We start from the raw sequence: 24,263 nt of genomic DNA on the forward strand, positions 1-24,263 counted from the left end.
ACAGACTCCCGGTACGTTCGCAAAGGATATGGCCACTCTGTTATACGTTTGGCATACTTCCTGATCAGGTTGTCCTCCCGGAAGATGAAGAGGGAGCGGTTGACAGTCAAGCAATTTTGCTTGACGGGGTTCGGGTTGTAAATGGCCATCGTCCGGGCCCTTTGGGCCATCGACTGCTTGTACATCCTCTGGCCGCTCGGCGCGCCTCCACCGCGGGCTCCCCCTCTTCCCGCACCCGGCGCTCCTCTCCCTCCTCCTGCTGCTGCTCCTCCGCCGCCGCCAGCGCTTCCTCCATAGCGGGTGGGGAGATCGTCAGTGAAACGAGCCATTCTGGGAAGGCGCAGATCCAACAGGGAAAATCCAAAGTGGTTTCAGTGGAAATGGAGGAGAGACGCATCACAACAGAACGCACTTCATCCACCACAAGCACAGTTGTTGTTGTTGTTGTTGTTTAGCTTTGGGAGAGCATTGGAACGTGTTTAATGCTCGATTCTTTCCGCCGATTCATCCTCCTTCAAATGTCAAAATATAAAAGTTAAAAACAAACAAGAAGAGAAAATGACTCCAGCTGTAGAGATGAGATCACTTCATTGAAGCTGTTGCATCCACGGCGAAGAGAAATCACGTCTCCACATCATGTCAGCATCTTGACTGCGGCCAAACACCAGTTGAAATGTCGTTGCCTTTTTTTTTCTCTCGACAGAGAGGGTTGGGTCAGTCCAACAACACGACCATCCCTCTTGCGCCTTCCTCCTGGCTGCGAGCAACAATGACACGAGCAAATGCGACGCGAGCGTTGTCCTGTGGATTGTGTTTGATCACTCCCTGGGAGGTGGGGAGGTGGGGAGGGGGAGGGGGGAGGACGGGGCCGCTCAGGGCTCTACGAGTCTCTCCCCCCCCCCGCCCGGTGGAATAGGGAAGAGCTCACGTGATCAACGCGGGCCTATCGCTGAGCGGAGCGCTCAGTCTTCCTTCCTTTCATCGGTCTGCTGGCTGACTCCGGGAGCAGACAACTGATGAAGTTCGAGCATTGGAGGGGAAGCAGGAAGCGATTCGAGGATCAGAACAATTAAATGTTCTCCCACTAGAGGGCAGCACTTGAATTCCAACCACAATGAGAAACATGTTCAATCAACACCTGTTCAATGCGCGAGACAATCAAAAGAGTAGAATCCGCGCAGGTGTGTCCAATCTTATGGCCAGAGGAGACAATGCCGAGTGTATTGTTGCTTCACATGATTAAAATGCACTCAAATACACCACCACAAGCCAGTCCCGCTTCTGGAACACTAATTACCAGTGGGATTTGCTTTATGCACTCTGGTTACCGGAGATGACGCTGATGTTTTTAAAATTAGATTGGCTTAATGATAAATCTCATCGAGCGATTGCGGGAGATTCGCTGGGTTTCCAAAAAGAATAGATATACACAAATGCACAAATAGTTTTTGTGCATGCCACATTTGCATGTAGCCCCCGCCTCCTGCATATCACGTTTCAAATTAGCAGCGGGAGAAAGCGTTTTTCACCATTTCACAAGCTTTTGCGTGACAGCCATCTAGTGGTTCATTTGACACACTGCAACACATTTGAACTGCGTGCTGCCCCTGTACATGAACGTGCAGTTTTTGGTTCACAGGTGTGATTTACCCGTCTGGCCAACATGGCTTCGTCTCCATCTCGTGCTTGTGCACAATGTGACACAACCCCTCGCCGGTCCCCACACTGCTGGCTCCATCCAAGTGTATGACGGTGTCATACTTAGTCGTGTTGGTGGTCTCGCAGTGTTTCCATGAAGGCTCGACATCTGCGCCAGGCGCTCGCCCGGGAGACTCCTTCGGCTGTTGTCGGAGTGGACGGCCCTTGTCGCGTGCCAGGGCCCAGGTGTCCTCGTACTCGGCCCCCAGGGTCAGCATCCGCCATGAGCTAAACGTGGCTGAACGCAGTGCTGAGGAACACAAGACATTCAATAGTGGTGGCAAATAACTCATACCATCTTTGCACTTGACAGCGTAACGGAGGAACCGAGTAAGAACTTACCGTAAACCACAGTAGATCGGGTCTCTGCCCATTTGGAGGAGTGAGGAACTTTTCTCTTCATGGCCGTTCCAAACTAAACCCGGCACAAGTGGACGAAAAGTGAATTAGTGGCATGTGTAGCAAAGTTCCGCCTGCGGCAGGCTCCGCTTCCAGGGGAGGGCCTCACTCGGACAGACACGCAGCGGTTTCTCTCATTCTGGAATGCGGAAAGGCAGCTTCCTGCTCAACCGTGTTTTGAGGACCTTATCGTCGGAATCCTCGCGGAGAATTTCCTCTGGGTTTTGTTATCAAAAGCTTCCAAGTGTTCCTTCGGGTAGCCAGGAAGGGAGCAATCATGGGCCCCATTTGTAAAAACTGAAAAGCGTAAAAAGATCATGTCTTTGCATTTGTCACTGCATTTTGAAGCCGATTCGCTGATTCTAATTTGCGCTTCGGTTGAGGACATAATTAGAGCGTATCCCTTATCATGTCAGGGACTATCAATCAATTGGACTCCATAGCAGTAGTGTGCTACCTTATCTCTGTACCCTTCTGTCATAATGCTAATCAAGCCGCCGTCTTCTCAGTTTGCTCTTTTTAACAGTCAATCGCATCCAGGTCATTTTCACAATCGGAGAGAGGCAAATATCATCCTAGTCTTCACTCTCTCCCAACTTCCTGCAGGCTCCAATCGAAAGATATTTCAGTCATTTTTGTTTCAAGGAGAAGAGCAAGAAAGTCATCTATGAGGAGGAACTTAAGATCTTATGCAAAAGCAAAACTTGGTCGTTCACGGAGTTGCCTCCCGAGAGGAAATGCGACAAGTGAGGCAGCGCAGAAGAAATGCATTAGTAGTAAATTTATTGAAAAAGATACAACCAATTCAAATGCTGCTTCACGGTCCATGAATGTGTAACAGGAAAAAAAAAATGGAACTGCATTTTTTTAAAGTCTTTTTTTTTTCTTTTTTCAATTTGACATTTTGCACAACCGCACTTCACTACTGACGCTTAAAAAGATATGTTGGAAAAATCATGGAACAAAATTATGAACAGAATCACTACAGGTACGATAACAAAACTGGAAATAAATCCGAACATAAAAAAAAAAAGCGCAAATGTCTCTTATCTTACAAACCATGCTCACCGAGGTATTGAGCATCTTTAAAAAAAAAAAAGCACCGTTTTTGTTACTCCTTCTTTGTTAAAATCAGGTCTGCATCAATTGTGGGATGTTTTACCACACAATCAAGTTGCCCTCAACAAACAAGCTTTATAAAATGTCACTTAATTTGCCTTATCAAGGTAGGACACTGCATCAAAGTCTTGAGTACACATCCAAATGAACTTACCCTGGCATGATATGTCTTTGTCCAAAATGTTCGGCAGTCTTCAAAAGGGGTGGGAAGGGGGGACATAATGAACTGATAACTTAAATGTACACATACGCTCATTCTGGTAGAATGGTTCTTGAAAACTGACAGCAACAGGACAAGTTTTTCCCTTTCCGATGATGTTAAATATGAAATGTGAAAAACTGCTTTTAAATTGTCCATCGTCGCGTGTTTGGTGAGACGGGTCATTTTTAGCGTGGTGTCAAACCGGAGCAGAACATTCTTCAGGGGGCGGGGGCGTCCAACTGTGCATCTCGCAAAAAGTGTCATCGGTTGGCGTTGGGGCGGGCGTCCTCGGGTCCGGGAGACGTGACGCGCGTGGAAATAAGCGGAGCGCGGGGGGGGGGGGGGGGCAACGTTTTTAAGAGGGGCTGGAGGGAGCGTCGGACGAGCTGGTGTCAGGGGAGGCACTGGGCTGCTGCTGGCTCTCTGGCGTGCTGTCCGCCTGCAACGACGTCATGGCCGCGGACGAGTACTTGCACTTGGAGGAGCCGCATTCGCAGCTGAACGCCTTACTTTTCACTTCCCAAAAGTGGTCGCCGTAGTTAAATCTGAGAAGCGAGCAAAAACAAGTCTTTCACGCGGACATCACTCAAACGTTGCCTTTATTGGCTACGTGATGTAAACAGATTCCGTATCAGCGCTTCATACAACCCGCTGTAAAGGCGGTGGTCAACTGTTGGCCTGAGGGCCCAAATGTGGACCGTGCCCATACTCTGTGTGGGCCTCAATTCATTCAAGGGACCCCCCCCTAGTTTCAACCCGACATTTAAAAAAAAAAGTTTGGTTTTGTTTTTGGGGGAATTGATGCGAGGGAGTCCACAAAAATGCATATTGGAGGTTTATAAGCATTTTTTTCAAATGAATTTTCCGGGTATAATCTGTGTCTTCTTAAACTTTGAAACTCCCTTTGTAGAACAAAATACAGTTCAAAGAAAGGTCAGAATAAAAGAAATCATGAACTTAATTATGCAAATAAAAATAATTAAAGTGGCCTTCGGCATCAGCGTCCAGATATGTTCTCTAGAAGAGATCACTAACTTGAAATGAAATAAAAGTAGAGAATGAAAAAAGAAGTCTTCTTACCCAAGCTCTTCTCCCGCCTTGATGTTTTCACTGGCAAAGAAGGCAATGTGTGGGAAACGCAGGTCCTGGTGTGTGGTGAACACTCGGCAGGCAAACAAGTTGGGCTCGCACATGTGGTTGAGGAACCGACTGATGTTTCCATAGAAACGCGCATCGATGCAGTAAAGATCTTGTGGCTGAAAGGCAAACAACAATAATGTCAAACAAAAGATGTATGAATAAGGCCATGAATGAAATGCGAATCAACTACAACAACAACACGACTAGTTATGGACCGTCAAAAAAAGCCATACATCAGACATGATGGCTTTACTTTTGGAAACCAAACTGATGTACAAATAGAGCAGCAATTTTACTTTTAAAAGCAAGATCTTTAAAAAAAAAAAAAAAAAAGGACGAATTGCGAATGTACTGCACCTTGTCATCCAAACTGAAGAGGTACGCATCATTTTGCCTCATCTCAGCTTCGGCTTCGGAGATGATCTCGCCGACGTACCTGTTGACAAGCAGGAGTCAACTTCACTCGCAGGCCAACGCCGCTTACAAGCCGCACTGCAAATATTGCGACAGCTGCTCTCTTGTTGAACCCGGACGGCATTCTGTGCGACGATCACAACCAGGCGCGCTCGTAAGTACTTGTCGTTATGAAGGGCCAAGCTTTGAGAATCGCGCTGGTGCGCGTCAGTCGGGTGAGTGAGGTAAGCATAAATTCAAATCTTGCCAGCAGAGTGAACTGAAAACTTCCCCTTTCAGTGACAGGATTTATTGAAAGACTTACTCGCATACAAAGGTCCCTTGCGGTATGTCTTGTAGTGCTCGGACACCCCAGCCCTTCTTACTGGTCCGAAAGAGCTCAAGTCTGGTCCTGGGTAACATGACATGTTATTGGTTCTCACTTGTTAGATTCAGATATTTGAATAGTTTCCTCAAGCAACAATCTACTGTATTTTTCGGACGATAAGTCGCACATTTTTTTCATTGTGTGGCCGGTCAGTGACTTGTATATAGAAAAATTAGAGCTCGGACTGACTGACACCCGTTTTCTCGTCACGTTCTTTCGGCGGGTCGCAAATACTTCATTACCACTGGTGGCCAGAAGGAGGCAGAGACGCACCAATAGTATTGCCAAGCGTAGAGCGTGTGTCGTTCAGGAACCAGAGGCCCGAGATCGCTTTTGCAGTTGAGATACACGCATCCTTTTTTTTTTTACCTGAGTCCGTTTTGCACCACCCTGTTCTTGCAGGTCCTCCGACAGGAACAGGCGTGGTTACACTCAAAGATAAGCGGGGGCTCCTCACGGCAGAATTCAGGGAGAAGACAACCGCTCTGAAAGTTGATGAGAATGAGAAATAAAAGCCAAGTCTACAGCTGCACTTAAATTATCTGGAACCATCTTCGATCCTCAAAAGGTTCTCTTTCACGTGGTCTTACCGCATCATACCAGCAGCACAGACTGAGCTGTCCACACATGCAGACGCTTGAAGAGCAGTCTTCCTTGCAAACGCAGTACTGTGTTGTTAAGGACACGCAGAACAATGAGAAACTGGCGATTTGACAATTGAAGCGGGACAACTCGCTTGAATTTGGCGGGAGAGCTTTACCTGCAAGTGTGTTATGTTTCTATCGATGTTCATCGGGGAGGTGACGCAGTTTTCAAGGATGTACTTGTAGTCGTCCGGGTAAGGTTCACCGTCGACGGCATTGACACAGGGAAGGGGAACTCTCTCCTGCCCGAGGGCAATGTCGCTGTACAAAAAGCACGCACGCACCGTTGGCTGATTTTGCAGTTTTCCCGCACAAAGCAAAGCCCCTCATCTTTCTACTCTGCATTTGCCATGTCATCGTCATAACAACCCCTAGTTAAGTGTTTCATCAGCTCCGTGCCCTCTTTTCACACGACTTGAGTTGATATGAAATCTCGCAGAAGACTTTGAATCTGAAAAAAAAAAAAACAAGCACAAATCAAGTTGAACCTGTGAAGGCTTTTTTCCATTGCTTGAATGAACCCGACGTTTTTGGCATCCTTTTGTCTCCGGTCGGCCTGCAGGGCCGCAAACGTTTTTGAGTTGTGGCTGCAGCAGTCCGGAGGCGCTTCTCCTTCGCGATTCTTTCGGGAAACATCTGCCCCTCGAGATAGGAAAAGCCTGGAAGGCAGGATAGTTGACTTTGTAAAATTTATTTTTTTACAAGGCGATTCAAAGCACGTATAGCATTCACGCCCAATGACTGAGAGCATTTTCAAAGACTGCCACTTCAAGTACCGCTTGTGTAGCGACATGACAGCAATAGCAATGACGTTGGTTTACTCTTTTGGTCTTTTTTTTCCCCCTACCAACCTGTCAAACACGAGCTGAGAAAATACCTCCAAGTAACAACGACACAACCACACGCGGTGAAATAACAATTCAGCGAGAAAGGGGCAATGCCGGGATTCGCAGCAATCCGTACGTACCGCGAAAATAGAACGGCTTCACACAACTGCAACTTACACGACACAGTCCAGGCGATTCTCCCGAGCAGCGATATGCAGAGGAGAGTCCCCGTGGATATTTACAGCGTGGAGATCACAGTGCGCGTCCAGGAGCAGCGTGGCAATCTCAACGCTGCCGGAGAACGCTGCCCAGTGAAGAACGATGTTTTCTTCCTGAAATTTTGACCGCCAGCCTATAATTACATGTTTGATTTCTTTGTAAAAAAAAAAAAAAAAAAAAAAAAAATACAAAGTGCAGTGTGTTTTAGAGCAACCTTGTCTCTGATGCTGATGTCAGCTCCTTTGGACAGAAGCAATTTGACCTGGTTCACATGTTTGTACTCTGTGGCCCAAATCATGGCTGTCCATCCTCCATCATCCTGTAGGATGCGCGAAGGAAAAAATAAATAAAAATCAAACATACTGATCAGCCACAGTCACATTCAAGTAACACTGTGTTTGTCACAGTGCAACCCTTTTAAATGTTGCAGTCTTAACCTTTTGGTCCACACATGAATAAATAGCCCCTTTCGTGTGTTAAATGCACCAACGCAAAATTGGGGGCTGAAGTAGACCTCTGAATTTCCCAACTCCCAAGGTACTGTCGGCGCTCATCGTAATCGATAAATAACTACAAAGTGTGTCCCTCATTAAAACTACCAAAGAGAACACGTTAAGGTTGAACAGAACGTCCTTGAATGTTGGAACCACTGTATTAGATACAACCACTAAACTGAGTTTTCCAGCAGGTAGCGCACAAGTATCAGGGTGGATTCAACTCTCAGAGCTTATTCATCCCTTACTTTCCAGAAAAAGAGCAATTTAAAAACAGCGGGGTTCTAAACATGTAAATGTAAATTCTGGCCGCTATCCTATTCGGGAAATATTGCCGGGCAAAGTCCCAAAGTAACTCAGAATTGCATGCAGAAGTGTAAACTGACCTGACAGTTGATGTTGACGTATCCTGTACACAGGAGGTACTCAACAATGTTGTAATGACCAGACTTGGCCGCTAGGTGGAGACATGTGAACCCTTCAACATCCTGAGTGGAGAGGAGAGTTTAGTCCTGACCAGTTAGTTATGTGTCACTTGCTCAAGAAAAATACATCAACAAATTTGAAGGTGACTGACAACAGCGTCATCAAACTCAGATGGGCTTCTGTCATCTTTCTTTTGCAAGTGATGGCGACACACCTTGTGCATGGCGCTGGCTCCAGCTCTCAGCAGGTACATGACCGTCTCCATGTGGTTGTTTTCGCAGGCGTCCATCAGCGGTGTTCGATGATCTTCGTCGCAGCTTTCCAAGTTTGCGCCGGCCTTTAAGTGGAGAAGCATCCATTCATTTGTAACTATGGCGAACTACAGTATGTGACTGCGAAAGGTGTCATGTGAAAAGAACTCAAGAAACTAAATCACCTCCCCCTGCACAACTCCCATTGCACATCGAATTTCTTTTGAATCGGTTCAGATCCAACAAGTGGGAGATATTTTTATGGGGCTGATGAGAGGGATTTGACAATGCTCTAAATGTAATCGAAAGTACAAACAGTTCTGGTTGAGATTTAAGAACGTGCGGGCATGACGTTGTACACAAAGAAATTGGAACGCCCAATCTGGTGGAAATCTCATCTAATCCTTGGTGAAAGTAAGAAAGGTGAGTTAGCGAAGTCAGCCGGATGACGCACTCTATAAATAGCAAATACGAGCTAGTTATTTAAACGACATGAAAGTAATTGCATCCACTCACCATAAGAGGACTAAGGGGATAAGTTCTTACTTGCACAAGCATGTGGCAGATTTCCTTTTGTCCTCCCTCGGCCGCAGCATGGAGAGGGGTGCGTTTGTTCTGAGACTCCATCTTAAAGTTGGGGTCGATACCGTCCACTGCATACGACATGAAGATGGAAATCGCTTCAACACATTTCAATGACTATCCGGAGGGAGTGGATAAAGGTTAAAACTCACCCAGCATGAGCACGACCTTCTTCAGCTCTCCCTGTTTGGCCGAGAGGTAAAGTTGCTTTGGGTGAAAACGCAGCTTCTTGGGTCTAATCCAAACACATTCATATGAATATTCCAAATGCCGGGTCTCGCATGTGACGTTGACTGAATTCATACGAAAGCAATGAAAACATACTTCTCCGTGTCAAGAGCAACTAGGATGCTTTCAAGAGTTTCTCGAGGAAGAACCGGAGAAGGGGCTGTCGCTTCGACGTCGCCCGGCTGTTCCGTACCGCCGGAGGATCCCGAAACAGCCAGGGAGTCGAGCCCCGGCGCCAAACCGACGCAAAGCGAGCTGTCTGCTCTCCCGTTGCCGTCACTCGCCACAGCTGGCTGTAAAGAGCTGGACATAAAAACAACAGTGCCTTTAATTCAACACCGCGCTCTGTCCATCCTCTGAGCCATTTACTCTCACTCCTAACAAAAACGATCGCTGAAGATTTCGGGCAGACAGCAGTGCCTTCCACACATGTGTGGAATGCGGCCCGTGACCAGGTCTGTCATTTACATTGAGCCAATTTTCACCGTTAAAATGAATTGAGATGGAATTTTAATCCTTTCCACCCTCCTCCCCCAAAAAACGCCACCATTTTGTTACATGTTTTGATCAAGGAAAATAGCACTATAAGTGTATAACATATTTTATTTTAAAAAAAAACAAGCTGCTTATTTAGCGCAATTAAGTCAAAAGTCAAATGCAGATAACATTGTACTACTTGTATTCCTTTCAAGTGGGTGCGGCCTATTTGATTTCACTCAATATTTGCGAGTTTGACTGTTGTAATTGTGAAAAACGTGTACATTGGGGACACTCATGACAAAGTCAAGGTGCCACTGCATTCGGTAAGTCAGAAGGCAACGCAGGTAATTTACCTTCCGGTAGTGGTGTCCGCTCGGCCCTCGTGGGCCCCGGGCGGAGCTGGCCCGTGAGCAGGTGTGGGGGGTACAGTGGAGGTGGTGTCAGCCTTGGCGATGGTAACCTCCTTGGCCTTGCCGGCCTCCTCCCCGCAGTGGGGGCAAAAGCTTTGACCTTTCAGCACTGAGGCACAGGCACGGTGAAAGCGATGCGAGATGTTCATGTCTGGCTGGCACTCCATGAAAGTCCCCTGAAAAAAAACAAAAAAACATAACAAAAAGACTCAACTAATTTCATTTTGAACAATAGGTGCGTCACCTCAAAGGAATTTATGTTCAGGTCCCTTCTCAGAGGTCAGCATTATATTTCTTGACTGACTGAGTTTTTCCTGGGTAAGATGCTCACCGGTTACTGTCCGATTTAATGGCCTTTTGGCCTTTTGCCCATTATGCGATGGCATAATGGGATGACAATACGATCTATTTCCAAAATGTACATCCCGATGAAGAACCGCATGTTTTTGCTTGGCTCTCCAGCTGAAGCAAAAGGACGGGCGAAAGGCACGTTGCAAAATAATTCCCACGGAGGAACCGGCTGCAGATGTCCGCGACAGTATGTCCCAGCTGATATCCCGTAACGGCGCGTACTCACAGCCCTGCAGAAGAAGCCGCAGCCGGGGCAGCACTGGTGCTTGACCATGCCGTTGCGGTGGTCCTCGCATAGAACGAGCAGCTGAACAGAGTTGGAGGGACGCATCATTTCTTGTTTCAAGACAGCGCCCTGGCAGCGGGTCAATTGTCCATCAACACTCTCCGTAGCCATGCACTTCCTGTCAGCCAGAATGAGGATCTCCCGACTCTTGGGGGTCTCCATGCGGCAGCTGCACAGTGGTAGCTCCTGGGCCTCCTCCACTGTAGAACTCGATCTCTCTGCAAAGACAACGTGTCATTTCTTGACATCGTATACAAAAATACTTGAGGTCGTATCGGCCGCCAACGGTGCATAAATAAAAAAGTTTTAGGATGGATATTGCTTTGATTTTGCATACATTTGTAAAAATGTTGTCACGATGGGGTGTGCTGTGTAGCGCTTTGACAGAAAAATACTTGTGCAATAAAACAATGAATACAGTATATCGTTGGATGCGCTCCTCCTGTTTTAGGAGCTCACCTTTGCCATCTGAACTAGCGTCAGGCTCATGGAGTGAGAGTTTGTCGGCTGGTGTGATCTCAGAGTCTTCATTTCTGTCTTCTGAGTGCATCAGAAATGCAGCTGGAGGCTCAGCCAAGGACTCTGGGTCTGGGCAGAACAATAAAAGTCGGTTGAAAATGATCCATTATGAAATTATCCACATGTATAAAAGAGAGTCTACTTTGGGTTTATCTTAGTAGATGATGGAATTCTCTGAAAAGAAAAGCTCATTTTAAAATATTATATTACCAACAAACACAACAGATTTCAGAGGGCACAGGCTCAAACCCAAGTGTCGGACTTCCTATGTGGAGTTTTGCATGCTCTTCATGTGCCTACATTTTTTTTTTTAATTAAAAAATATAAACTGGATGAATTTCTTCCAGTGTTTGGATCTTTGCTTTCAAATAACAATTAAACTGTTAGATATTCTGGTATAAAAACACACAGGCTTGTCAAAGCTGAGACGCACTATCATCACCCCCCCCCCCCCACCACCACACCCTCGATATTGGCCTTTGCCATGTCATTGTTCATACTTTCGCAAAAAACACACACACAACGAAGAAACCACAGAAAACATAACAGTACTTCGGAAAAACATTAGTCGACAAGGAAGATCAACCGATGCCGGCAGCCGACAAGTCGATCTACGAAAGAGAAAAATGAGCTGGGTGTGGATGCAGTGGGACTTGTTACTACCTTTCTCCATTGCCATCCTCTTGCATTTCCTCGATGGCTTGAGCCAGGCATCGTCTCCTTTTGTTTTCCTCTTTGACTTCTTTAGACTGGACTCGGTGCTCTGAGGCAAAGAGAAGTTCAGTGATGAGACTATTTCGGCGTCGGAGAAAGAGAAAATGGTTTGAAGCTAGTAGATATAAAAAAGCATTTTGTTGCCTCCTAGTCGGTCTTACCAAGTAGTCTGAATCTGTGCCTTCCTCTTCTCCATCTTCGTCAGAATCCTGCTCATTCTCCGCCTAATGACAAGTTGAACCGCAAACATTCAGCACACGTGACCACTGAGTTGGTTACTATGCAAAGGTAAATTCCAGCTCTTGCGCAAGTTCCGTGCGTTGAGATTCGGCATTTTCTCGGCAAGCCTGACCTGAGACGGAGACTCAAATGTTGGACTTCTTTGCACGATATCAGTGCCAAGTTCCTCTCCTTGCGACTGTTGTTCCTCCTCCTCCTCCTCCTCCTCCTCCTCCGAGTCGAGCTCATCTGACACTTCCTCTTCCTCAGATGCATGATCCATCTTCTCCCCATTTATGTTTATATTTGTCTGGGAGTTCAGAGAAAATGTGGAAAATATCAAATATGATGCACTATTGGTTCTGCAAACATTCGCTATGCCCGCTAGAAATTTAAAGAGCGTAGCGAATAGCACGAGATTATTATTCTGATGACTCTCCTCTCATTACGCGCATAAGGTCGTTGTTTTGAATCGGCGCAAAACTAGTGAGCGGCGGTCGGCCATTAGTGGCAGAACCACGCACGCGGCGTGACAGCTAAGTGGCGTTTGCTGGTGTCGCTCAGTGTGCGGCAAGTCATGGGCTGGCGGTGAAGTTGTTGAAATTTCTGCACACTCTTGGCACATACCTCGGGGCTCTTGGCATTCGGGTGTACCACCTGAAACATTTCCAACATTGTTGTCTGCCGAAGAATTTTAGTTTTCTTCTTAGGAACCAGGCTGTAAATTCCCATCCTTCTCTTCTTCTTACGGGAAGAGAGCCCCCCTGTGAAGAGGCCTACATCAAGAGACAAACAAACACAATGATGACTGGTTATTTTCATTCCAAGAACCCCCCCCCCCCCCCAAAAATCTATTTGGTGGTGTATCGGTGCGTGTTGATTGCATCTGGAACCTGCGAGACCATGTTGAAGTTTGGAGGGCGATGACGTGAGCGGAGGGGAAGAAACTACAGGAGTTGCTGGTGAAGTCGGCGAAGCGGTTTGTGCTGAAGCTGGCGGATCCGAAGGATTCTGAGGTAGATGGTTCTCTGTTGAGCACTGCTGTGAAGGGTTCGGCGTGTCGGAGGAAAGCGGAGTTTCCATCATGGTGTTCTTTGCTTCTCTTAATTCCTTCTTGAGAAGCTGTCAGCGACCAAAACAGAAATGGTGAGTGTCCTGAATAGAGGGGGGGTGAAACGTGCCTGAAAATATGGAGGCGTTTTTTGGAGTGAATGCACTGTTTTTCCCATTAGTAACAAATTTTAGTGCCTGTTTTTTAAAAATTTGATTTTTTTTTTTTTTAATAGGAGGGAATGATGATAAAGGGCTCAGACTACTAAAATACTAAGAATGTGAAGGAAAAAGAAACATTCAGAGAAAAAACAACAACATTGGGATCGTTTACCTTTTGTTCCAGAGTGACAGCAGGCCTCGACATGGTTTTGCGAGCTCTGTGTATCATGATGGTTGTTGAAGCTGTGGTAGTTGCGGCTGTGCCATTTTTAGAGTCTATTGTCTCCAGCCCTGTTGTAGTTCCCGTAATAGGGTCGGTCCTTAGTGCGCCTAAAGTCTGAGTGGACTCGGAGGGTGAGGAAGGGGGAGATTTGGTCAAGTGTACCCCTGTGGAGGTGTTTGAAGGTGGCCGGTTAGTCCTGCGGGGGGAATTTGCCCTATCGGGCGTGGCTTCCGAGCTGTCCTCCTGTTGCGGCTTAATGAGAATAAATCCATTGCTCCCGGTAACAGAACCGTGTGGCGTCTCCATGTCCGACGTACCATTTTCATTGACCAATGCTAACTCCGTGCCGTGGCCTGTTGTCGAAACGTACGTCGGGCTGTTGTGCCTTGCGTCGGCACATTCGGTGCCATTAAGCATTGGTTCTGCAACAGGAGAGGAGGCCAGCCTGTCCACTTCTGCTTTGCGTTTTTCTACGGGTCACAACCAAAAGTGTATCATTAGATTGGAAAAAGAAACATGTTCAGCATTGATCATTTTGTTAAAAAAAAAAAAAAAAGGTCATTTCAACTGTCTCATCTTCCTCCATGCAAAATACTTTATAACAGCCTGGGTTGGCTATTAATATAGTTTAGTTGTATTTGTATGTCATGAATAAATACCAATGATACCTGCGCCTCCATTGTTTGCCAGGTCCAGTCCCTCCTTATTAGAAGGTTCTTCACCTTTGTAAACGTTTCCTTTGGCAAGACCAGTGGGCTAATGGAAGAAGAGAATTATCAGAGTAGCCTTCTGAGTGTGTGCGATTCAAGAAATACATTTCACTGCATACGTGAATTATCATGAACACTGGCCACTGTCGAAAAGGAGTCATTGCTGGAAAAAAGCAGCAACGCGAAAAAGAATGGCACAGGGTCCAGGTTGATGTTATCAAATGTGACATTCTATGCTTTGCTTCGTCGTTACGAGCCTTTCTCATATGGAATGAAATGTTTTCGCCTGAAAAGCTGCCTTTTAACAAAACAATTTCAGTCAAACCAGCCGTTCCCCATAAAGCCATGCTGTCTGTCAGGCAGCAAAAACCAAGATTGCTCTTGACTGTTTTCTGCTCTTAAATCGACAGAAGCCCAATCAAATGACCTGCAGCCAAGAGAACGGAATGCTGTATTTCATGGCTCATCCAGTCGATGTATGCGCACCAAGGACTCAGATAGGACAATCATCAGAAAGGTAGGCATTCTGTCAACAACCACAACACAGCTCTCCAAGACGCCACGTTCCATTTACAGAGCCGTACTCCAATGAGTCTCTGAGCCAAGGGTGAACAAGCTCCATGTCAGACAGCGGCAAGGTCAGGCCCAGAGTCAGACTTAAAGTGGCTCCCAGAGAACGTCTCGACTGGGGGGGGGGGGGGGATTCTCTCAGGTCAGTGGTCAGAAAGAACTTGGTCCGAATGTGTGTGCCAAGGAAAAATAAGCCTTGGGTTCATTCTTCCCATGGACTGGGGAGAACCAGTTATGAAAGACTTTGTGCTCTTCCCTCCCCCTAGTGGTGGACAGTTGAACATTTGCCATATCAGGAGCGAGAGGGAGGGGGAAGGGAAGCAGAGAGGCCCGTCTGCAGATCTCCGCCATTTCGCGACTGGATTGTTTACCGCCACATTGCTGCCATCGCCGCAGTTTTCCACTCCATGGGGAACGTAGGGGCCCCCGGATGCCAATGCTCACCTTTAGGGAGGCTACTTAATGACGTTGCAAATGCCAGTCAAAGATCAAAAGTACAGTTTTTAGGATGACGTCAAAAAGGGAGAGGTCTCTGAATTGCGCATCAGAATTCAGGTTTCAAAAATGATGACTTTCCAACAATGGAGCCTTTACATACACACCACGGAGGTAAGATTTGCTCTGATCAAGAGATGACTCATGACCTGTCCTTAAATGTAATCGATTGCTCAGTGAGTTCACATTCTCTCTTAACACATGAGGTCAGAAGTCACAACTACCTTAACAGCTACAAAGCCAGTGGCAACATGTCACCATCACTCCTAAGATGAAACAACGATGTGGGGGGGGAAGGAACCTTGCATTGTATTCAGCAAAAGAAAACAAAGGCTGTGTTCCTGACCGTCCCAAACAGTAGCGGCATTTTCAACTCGGAGCCATACAGTTCTTTGAACACAATCGAATAAGATTATTTGATATGGCAGGTCCCATCAAATCTAAAGCGAGCATGTTGACAGGCTGATGATGAATCTCCCTGCTCCGGGATGGTCAATGAGATTCCTTCACTGAAGATACCTATCAATCCTTGGGACTCGGGGAGACAAAAAAGACAAAGAGGGTACGGATATGATGTCACATTTTCAACGCGGCGCGTGCACTGAGTCAAAGGCTGGGGGGCTTTGAAGCGAGCCACAAGCTGCTCTTCTCCCAAAACGGGATTGCCTTACTGCCAACACGATGACTGCTCCTCGAGACTCGAGAATCAAGTCGCATCACATATTTCATGAAAGAGGAATCAAAAGCAGCAGCAGCAGCATTTCTTGAAAAGCACAGCAGCAGTGGATTCTGGTATGAAACGTAAGGACAGTGCGTGGCTCCCAGAAAGAATGACGCTAGGCAATGAATCTGCTCAGTCGATTCCGAAGCAACCAAGTACAAAGAACAGAATGCAACCGAGCGCCTCCATGAAGCACCATACCTGCTTTCTTCTCTTGGCCTCCACCGAGAAGAGGGAGCCAGGGAGAGAAGGGAGAGCAAGGTTGACTGAGAGCGAGAGAGCATGCGCAAGCGGGCAGATCGTTCCTCTTCCTGCCCCCCCCCCCATACACATTCACCTCGGCATCCATGTGGCATGGTGGCTCCCTCTGTTGGTCCTCATCTTCAGACGTTCCCCACAGAGAATACGCACTTGAATTCCCAACATTGCTTTGAGACCGCAAGAACCCATTGACGTCTGTCTCCGGATGAGTCACCTTAACTCACTGACGTGTATCAAAGAATCAACGGAGTCACTCGTCGCGTTTCTTCCTATCGTGAATCTGTTACGGCTACATCCAACATAATCTACGGATTTCGCTCAAAATGTCGGCCAATTATTATGGGGTGTTATGTTAGCGAGAGCTTGTGTCACAAAAGGAAAGATTCAATTGACTTTTTGGGTGGTGCTACTTGGAATCATTTGACCTACAAAGAGGAATGGGGCAGATGCGTCCTCTACTTTAGTCGGGATAGAAAACTAATAAAGGCAACTTTGCCCTTTCTTAATTACATGCTGTGCCACTATGTTTTTGGTCATTTGAAGCACACTTGAAGGGTTTTTGAGCGCATGAATATTTAAGCCTATCCCAGCCGTCTTCGGACAGTAGGCGGGGGACACCCGGAACTGGTTGGTCGGCTATAGTAAAGCAACCTCATAAAAGCGTCTGAGACACCATGGCAGCAAACACAGACGTACTTGCTCCTTCCTGACCTGCAGGAAGTGGAACTGCTTACGGTACCTGTTCTGCACAGGATTCTGGTCTTTTGAAAAAGCTATGCTGGCGGAATGCAAAGAGTATGGCCGTCTGAAGAACGAACGAAAAAAAAATAAATAGGTTAAGCACCTCTTTTGTGATCCTAAACCTGTTCATCCAAAACGCAAATTGAACACGAAAAGATGGCTGTATAATTTGGGGCCAGCCCAGACAATGACATGACGTCACATTCATTCCTACCGTGATGCCTTGCAGTAAAATTAACCAAGGGGATTGTAAATGCGCAGTTTTCGTGGATACAAGACTAGACAGATGGGAACACTAAATATTCATCAAAAGTTACAATAATGCTCTGTTTCCTCATTAATGCCTCGAAATGGGCCGCCGGAGGCACCTTCTATCGGTTCAGAAGTGCTGACCCATATTCACAACCTCAATCCTAATATTTTCTCCATGAAATCAAATCATATTAATGTAATGTAACGTAATGTTCGGTTCATAGCTTTTCTCTTGGTTGCACTAATTTCCAGAACATGAATGTGGATTTTATGTCAATCTGCACAGGGACTTCAGAATCAGTCGTGCTGGCCTATGCAATTTAAAACTGTGAGCAATGAGACAGTTTCTTTAACCAATCAAATTTCCCCTTCAGGGGCAGCTGGCTCACGATAATGTCAGCATTTTTTTCATCCTTTGATGAGCTGGTCAGAGCAAGTCAAGTTCGACTAGCAAACAATGTCTGGAGCATTCTGCACACATTTAATAATCAGCATCTACAGCGTGATGTCTATTTATACTTTGGTTGTTCGATAAATATTGATTCTGAACGGCTCCGGGTGACGTACGTGGCACAGTTACGTGTTACTTTACTGTGCTTTTGTAAAGTATTGTCGGTTTCTGTAATTGTGAGGCGATAGTGGTGTTATCAAATCGAGTACATTCTCACTGAAGGCGCGGGTACCAAATGCACAGCCCGATGACGATTCAGTGAAAATAAAACAACACAAATACAAACAAAATGTAGTCTTTTGAATAATGCATGAGCTTTATAGAAGGCCAACAACTATTAATGTGTTGCAGAAGACCAAACCATGACCATCAACAGATAACACCTTCACCCTCCACCTTTCAAGTCAGTCGATGCAATCACAACGCATAATGAGGGACCCCTGCCCCCCCCCCCGCACCCCAAAAGGCAATAAAAATTTCACGAACGCTTATGTGGATGACTACATTCCGTGACATCTATCTTTTGTCATAACAGTATGACTGTATTTTGTTTTCTGTTTTGAGTTAAGTTAGCCCGGAGTGGTGAGCGAAACCAGAAAACCATGACAATAACACGCCAAACAAAATATGTATAACAGAGGAAGCATACTAAGGTACTACAAAAAGAAGAAATAAAGTGATGCTTGTTTAATATGCGAGGAAGAATGAGGCTTACGAGACAGTGCCATGTGTTTACAGTGGAAGCTGCTCATCCTTTAATGTTGATGTAGCTAGCATAGTGCTGCATATGAGCCATAGACCAACAGAGCCAACCATTGTAGTGTATTCCTTCGACTATTAAAACGGACTTTCACTTCATTTTCATTTGAATGGGGCACTAACCAAGCGTCTTCGAAAACATCACGTTGCTCGTATAAATGCAATCTGCTAACTAGCAAAAAGCTAAACGGCAGTATGCAATTAGCCACCACTCGCCGGTAAAATTCAACACCGACAAATCGTGAACGGCGTTGTTTCAAAGGGCCAGAATGAATCCCGCTGTGGTTTATTTTGAAGGCTTAACGCAGACAGGAGTAAGATATTGCCTTGGACATGGACCATGTATGAGCAAGACGGTGAGCTTAGCACAAAACGCGCCCGGACACACCATTCAGGTTCCGGGGCGCGGGCGCAGCATCTTCCTACACGTTCAGCAGCTCTCCGGTAAGCACAAAAGCAGGAGAGCACAGGCTGGCAGCGGGAAATGGACACAAACTGACGCCTACATTAAGACAATTCTCCAGCTTTGCCACGTAGCCACTGCAAACGGTGGAGTCATACATTCTTGGCAAGTGGGAACGAAGCGAAAAGTGAAGCAATCTTGCAGTTAGATAAGATTCACTCACTCACCTCGGTCTCTGCCGAAGCCATGGTGCCTGGACCTAAGCTCCGCCCACGTGCGATGACGTCCCTCAAATAGATTTCCCCCCTCCAAATGATGTGATATCACACCTGAGTCTGTCTGTCTATCGCGATATCACACCTTAGTTGGCGACCAGTTCAGAGTGTAGTCTGCTTGAGAGGCATATAAGGGGGTGGCTTCAGGACAACAGTGGGTGGCCCAACCAGAGAAATGGCTGTGCACTGATGCTCACCATTCCTCTCCAAAGAGGAATGGGCGAAACTGCCCAAAGAGAGGTGTGCTAAACTTGTGGCATTATATTAAAATCGATTGGAGGCTGTAATTACTGCTGAAGATGCACTCAAGATTTAACAAAAGAAATACCCCTTCAGATTGTCATCTTGGGTGGTGGTGTGTAGAATTGTGAGGGGAAAATTAATTCATTCCCTTTTCAGATGAGGCTGTAACTACAAAATTTGGAGAAAAAAAAGTGAAACGGTATGATTACCTTTCCGATGCACTGTCTCACACACACTCTCACGTTCATGGCTATCGATTTACTCCACAAGCCAGCAAACTCTTGGAGTTACCATTCCAAGTCAATGGGTGGCGAAAATGTACCAACTTAGTTTTCAACCGCCGTTAAACCACGAAGAAGTAAAAGAGGAAGTAGCAGCCACTAAAAATAACAACGCTGTGCAGTACAAATGCTGGCTGAGTAAAACCTTTTAATTTATATTTATAAAATCACACATATGTCTCGTTGCTTTCCGACGCTCTTTGTGGGGGGAAAAAAACTCTGCGCGGAAAATTATAGGTTTGGCGCACCTCAGCCCCGTGCTTTGAGTTTGTAGTTGACAAGTTTGAGAGAACCTTAACAACGGTAGGTGACTTCAGCATGGCTCAACAAGCTGCTGCTTTGCAGACCTACAACAATGAACTCGTCAAGTGTAAGTGGTTTAATTCTCGATGAAGATTCTGAAAAAAAAAATAACTGCAACGGCATCTCTAATATGAGGTTCACTCTTTTTTAGGAATGAGTCCACATTATTAAAAAGCCCAACGTGTCTAACAAACATGACTAATGTGATCAGAATACTGTACAACTCATGACTCCGTCCCGTGGACATTCTGTAAACTAAACGCGATCACTACACAGCCCAATATTTTCTAAAGGTCTGCAGCAGGCTTTTTCCACCCAAGAGCTGCATACAGAAAACCAGCGAAGGGTGCAAGGGCCACTTTGACTTTCTTCATCTTTAATTATTTTTCTGCACAGAAACCAGCCAATACATTACATTTTGGGGTCTTCCAAATTTTACCCTTGGCATTCATTTCAATTCAGTATTGGTGATCGTATTTACCCTCTGTAGATGTAAGTACAGGTATTATTCATTAATAGCTTCAAAGTTACATTGTATGGGAAATTAGTTCCGGAAATAAGACGAGAAGAAAGAAAATATTACATTCTAGCTTGTTTTGAGGCCGTCCAGACGCAATATTTCCCCCCCGTTTGGCCATCGCAGGTTTTGATGACTTGTGCTCCAAGCGAGAAGAATTGAGCCTTCAGATCAAGCTGGAGGAGGAAGAAAAGGAACGACTTCAGCATGACATCCGAAGCCTCTCGGAGAAGCTGAGCAGAGTGAATGAAAGCCTGGCACAAAAAATGGCCGCACACAACACCATCGACCGCACAATCGCAGAGACTGAGGCTGCATACACCAAGGTGTTTGTCCTAATTCACGTGCCTGTCTTGAAGTTTATCTCTTGACTGTTCTTTCACACTTTGCCTTTTTTACTGTTTCCAAGTTGGAAGGAAATGTACTCGCCGGAGACGCTGGTTATGGCATGTACGGTATATTTTAAGACCCAAATTCAACACTGTTGTTTTAAAAGAAAATGGTAATAACTGACCCGGGTGTCAAAAAAGTTTTCATTTGTCCATAAGGAAAATATTTGAGTAAGGCCCACCCTGTCGATGCTGACCTTTTCAACTGGCATCACCATCAAGCCAACGGCGCTCTTATTAAAGAAAAACAAAGCACTTTGCTGTGCAAACGCCATCTTTGATCTGCTGATTGTTTCATGTCATTTCTTGCTCTCCTCATACAGATCTTGGAGAGTTCACAGTCCTTACTGAGTGTCCTGAAGCAGCAAGCGGGAAACTTCAGTTAAACCTCAGAGCCCCGGAGGAAAGAGCACTGAATTTGCAGAGGAAGTGCCTCATGAAAGACCGCACAAGGAACTGTTTCAAGAATTTGGATTTGGTTTTAAGTTTTTGCACTAATAAATGTTAAATACTGTCCTCTATAGTGTCAAAGTTGACTCAATTGCTAAAACGCACTGATGTTCCTTCTCTAAATTACTTGTTTTAAATCATCTTCCCAAATCTTTTTTCCGTTCCCATGCCAGATCATTAAAAAAAGGAAATATATTTATCACTTTTTTTCCTTGTTCTTAAGAACATTGACTCAAACGCTAAAATGCATGCACTTTGCCACAGTTCCCCTTTAAAAAAAAAAAAAAAAAATTAACTGACTTCTGATTTCAGAAATACTTTCCAGTCAAAAACGTGATTTTGATATGGCAAAAACACACGTAGCCGGTCTGCCTTTAACAACCAAAGTGCATTGGGAATTAAGTTGAAATTTCAATCCCATCATTTAATAACATTTAGTTTCGAGTACCATTGTTGTGTTATGCCAGGGAGTCAAAGTAACACACACTACCATTAATGTGAAAAGGGCTAACCCCTAAATGTTACTACAAAATACGACACCGAAACTTCAAGCTGGTCTTGACAAAAAGCATTTCAACCTGTCAGAAATTTTGAAACACTTTCACGTGATTGAATAGAAAAATGTCTCCAAATTTCAGCTGGCAGTGTCCTTCCGGAGGAATAAAACATCCAATTTTTTGATGACCCCCATTGACTACGTTTCGATATTTTAAAATTGGCCTTTTTGAGTTGGTTCTTTACGTGTAAAAAGATGAGAGAAACTGCGTTTGCGTAATTGCGCAATGACATCATCACGCAACACCGACGTCATTTAGCAACTTTCAGCAACAAATAGCCCGTTTTGAATGACCCGACCATCACAAATTGTTCCGTATGTAGACGTTGTTCAATGATTACCTGCGTGTGGGCGGATTTTTCTTGTGCGGCTCTTTTCTGGGCAGGGATGGATCGTCGCTGATTCCAAGATGAAAACCCCGCTCGGTGCACTGGCCTCACTTTGCGTACTCTTTGAAAAGTGACATCATAAAAAAAGCGGTGTGATTTACGTCAGCGGAACGAAAGAGAATGCAGGACCCGCGTCCCGTTCACACGCGGTCGAAGCGACTTGAGAGAACTCCGCCATGAGCCAACAAGCTGCTGCTTTGCAGAATTACAATAACGAGCTCGTCAATTGTAAGTCGTCCTGCTCTTGATCAGCGCCCCTTGCCGCAGTTAGAAGGAATTCATTCAAAAATGAATGAATGCCCTTTTTCCCCCTCTTTTGAAAACAACATGCGTCTTTCCAGATGGGTAAAGGACAGCATCCATCCATCCATCCATTCATTTTCTAATCTTGGCCTGCAAAAGACTGACAACAATCCTGATCATGTTAATCATGTGCGCTGGAAGAAGGAAACATCTAAAACATGCCAAATAGTGGCTATCACTGAATTAGGACATTGATCAACCTTTTTTTTTTTTGTCCCCTCCTCCCCAACCCCTGAAGGTATCGAGGACCTGTGCTCCAAGCGGGAAGAGTTAAACCGTCAGATCAAGCTGGAGGAAGAGGAGAAGGAACGACTGCAGCATGACATCCGCGTCTTCTCCGGAAAACTGAGTAAAGTCAATGAAAGCCTGGCACAAAGAATGGCCGCACGCGCCACTTTCGACCGCACCATTGCAGAGACCGAGGCTGCATACACTAAGGTGGGCTATTTTTCCAACTATACTTTACTGGTTTTACTCACTCAGTAGCCCCTCTTCGGATCAACACCATAGAGCAGGGGTGTCAAACTCATTTCACATGGTGGGCCACATACGGCCTCGGTAGATGTCAAGTGGGCCGGACCATTAAAATGATACCATACTTTGCTATAAATAACCAAAACAATATGTCTAACCTTTGTTTTGGTATAAAGAAGCACAAGAACATTAGGAACATGTTGAAATTTAATGAACATATCTTTTACAAAACATTTCATGAAGCACCTTACATTTCCTTCGACAATTTTCTTTTATCATTCACATATATGCATTGCAACTGATCCCACTGATTGTACAAACTTTAACAATTAATTGGTTTTGAAAAATATAGTAATGCACGTTAAGATTAAATGAGATTTATAAAGAAAAGAAGTTTTAAACCATATACACGTGCATATAAAATCTAAATGTAATCCCTGCCTACACCTTACAAACTAAGCAGAGTGCTATTAAATGTGTAAATGTGAGAGTGCTATTGATAGCGTCTGCTGTCATGGGTCTGTCTCAGTGACGGACTGAGGCTGCTGTTGTCTTCTTCTCTGATCAAAACAGTGTCCCCTAGTGTATACTCAATGAATTGCACCTTATTAAAAATATTAATTCGGTGTCCTGCGGGCCTGATTGAACCTCCTTGCGGGCCGGTTCCGGCCCGCGGGCCGTATGTTTGACACCACTGCCATAGAGCCTCTCACAAGTGAGTCCACTTATCACTTTTTTTATTTTTTTTGCATTTGCGTACTACCATCCATAGTCCGTATTGTTGAGCACTTTGTCAAAAATAAGACCTCATCACTGACAGATGACTCGTCGGGGTTCAGGGCCACTGACAGTTTCAAGAAGCGGGAAAGTCAACCATCGGGCCATTTTGAAGGGCTCTATGGACTGCTCGCTAATTCCAGAAAGTTAACTAACAAGCCACTGCCGCGTCTATGAAAGGAGATGAATCTGTTTGAGCTACTGTATGTTTACTATGATTTGCCGCTCTTCTCCGACAGATCTTAGAGAGCTCCCAATCTCTGCTGAGCGTCCTGAAGCATGAGGCCGGAAACCTCAGCAAAGCCTCAGAGCCTCGAAAGAAAGAACACTAATGCAGGGAAGGGGGGTGGGGGGGATCTTAACTCATTCACTCCCAAAGACGTTTTTAAATGTCTTTTCAGACTTGGACTAGAATTGGCTGGTACTGAATGAGTAAAAAGACTGGATTGGGGAAAAAAATGGTAACATTTGACGACATGTATTTTTTAAAGGGAACGGAACAGGCACGTTGCAATTGTT

At 45.5% G+C, this 24,263-nt stretch overlaps 4 protein-coding genes and 1 long non-coding RNA gene across 9 annotated transcripts in view; 2 read left to right on the forward strand and 3 right to left on the reverse strand.

Annotated features, from left to right (window-relative positions):
• The window catches only part of cacna1bb (calcium channel, voltage-dependent, N type, alpha 1B subunit, b), a 66,956-nt gene extending 64,801 nt beyond the window's left edge, over window positions 1-2,155 (reverse strand). The window contains exons 1-3 of one of the 2 annotated variants that reach the window (XM_086135753.1): window positions 2,041-2,155; window positions 1,651-1,948; window positions 31-330 (exon numbers count right to left, since the gene is read on the reverse strand). In XM_086135753.1, coding sequence (XP_085991879.1) covers window positions 31-330; window positions 1,651-1,948; window positions 2,041-2,101 — 659 coding nt within the window. In that variant the 5' untranslated portion in view covers window positions 2,102-2,155. Of the gene's footprint in view, window positions 1-30; window positions 331-1,650; window positions 1,949-2,040 lie in introns of those variants that run through there. The other variant, XM_086135754.1, reaches the window with a different exon arrangement.
• A 708-nt stretch (window positions 2,156-2,863) lies between these two features.
• ehmt1b (euchromatic histone-lysine N-methyltransferase 1b) lies at window positions 2,864-19,110 on the reverse strand. Of its 4 annotated transcripts, none has more exons than XM_086135243.1 (26): window positions 19,015-19,110; window positions 14,093-14,180; window positions 13,374-13,894; window positions 12,883-13,111; window positions 12,617-12,765; window positions 12,123-12,299; window positions 11,932-11,994; window positions 11,720-11,819; window positions 10,997-11,125; window positions 10,478-10,755; window positions 9,844-10,076; window positions 9,107-9,313; window positions 8,935-9,017; window positions 8,747-8,853; window positions 8,164-8,286; window positions 7,910-8,011; window positions 7,244-7,348; window positions 6,988-7,142; window positions 6,472-6,642; window positions 6,100-6,244; window positions 5,930-6,007; window positions 5,709-5,824; window positions 5,277-5,363; window positions 4,916-4,994; window positions 4,499-4,674; window positions 2,864-3,963 (listed from the first exon to the last, which is right to left on the reverse strand). In XM_086135243.1, the coding sequence occupies exons 1-26, from the start codon at window positions 19,033-19,035 to the stop codon at window positions 3,774-3,776; spliced, it is 3,912 nt and encodes a 1,303-aa protein (XP_085991369.1). In that variant the 5' UTR covers window positions 19,036-19,110; the 3' UTR covers window positions 2,864-3,773. The 4 variants fall into 4 exon arrangements, with proteins under 4 accessions (XP_085991369.1, XP_085991368.1, XP_085991367.1 ...); XM_086135242.1 differs by lacking the exon at window positions 19,015-19,110 and adding an exon at window positions 16,122-16,717; XM_086135241.1 differs by having other exon boundaries at window positions 12,617-13,111.
• A 564-nt stretch (window positions 19,111-19,674) lies between these two features.
• LOC147191417 (microtubule nucleation factor SSNA1-like) lies at window positions 19,675-21,311 on the forward strand. The gene is made up of 3 exons (XM_086135094.1): window positions 19,675-19,956; window positions 20,533-20,732; window positions 21,119-21,311. Exons 1-3 carry the CDS (start codon window positions 19,905-19,907, stop codon window positions 21,179-21,181), a joined length of 315 nt encoding a protein of 104 aa, XP_085991220.1. The 5' UTR covers window positions 19,675-19,904; the 3' UTR covers window positions 21,182-21,311.
• LOC147191418 (uncharacterized) lies at window positions 20,244-22,291 on the reverse strand. Its single transcript, XR_015103511.1, has 2 exons — window positions 22,143-22,291; window positions 20,244-20,582 (listed from the first exon to the last, which is right to left on the reverse strand). It is a non-coding gene; the product is annotated as an uncharacterized LOC147191418 (long non-coding RNA).
• Window positions 22,292-22,366: 75 nt separating this feature from the next.
• Window positions 22,367-24,084, forward strand: LOC147191419 (microtubule nucleation factor SSNA1-like). The gene is made up of 3 exons (XM_086135095.1): window positions 22,367-22,418; window positions 22,732-22,931; window positions 23,984-24,084. The coding sequence occupies exons 1-3, from the start codon at window positions 22,367-22,369 to the stop codon at window positions 24,074-24,076; spliced, it is 345 nt and encodes a 114-aa protein (XP_085991221.1). The 3' UTR covers window positions 24,077-24,084.
• Window positions 24,085-24,263: the final 179 nt, after the last annotated feature.

Source organism: Hippocampus guttulatus, chromosome 17 (assembly GCF_054856545.1).
Source record: "Hippocampus guttulatus isolate MCC_2025c chromosome 17, RoL_Hgut_1.0, whole genome shotgun sequence".
Taxonomy (NCBI): domain Eukaryota; kingdom Metazoa; phylum Chordata; class Actinopteri; order Syngnathiformes; family Syngnathidae; genus Hippocampus; species Hippocampus guttulatus.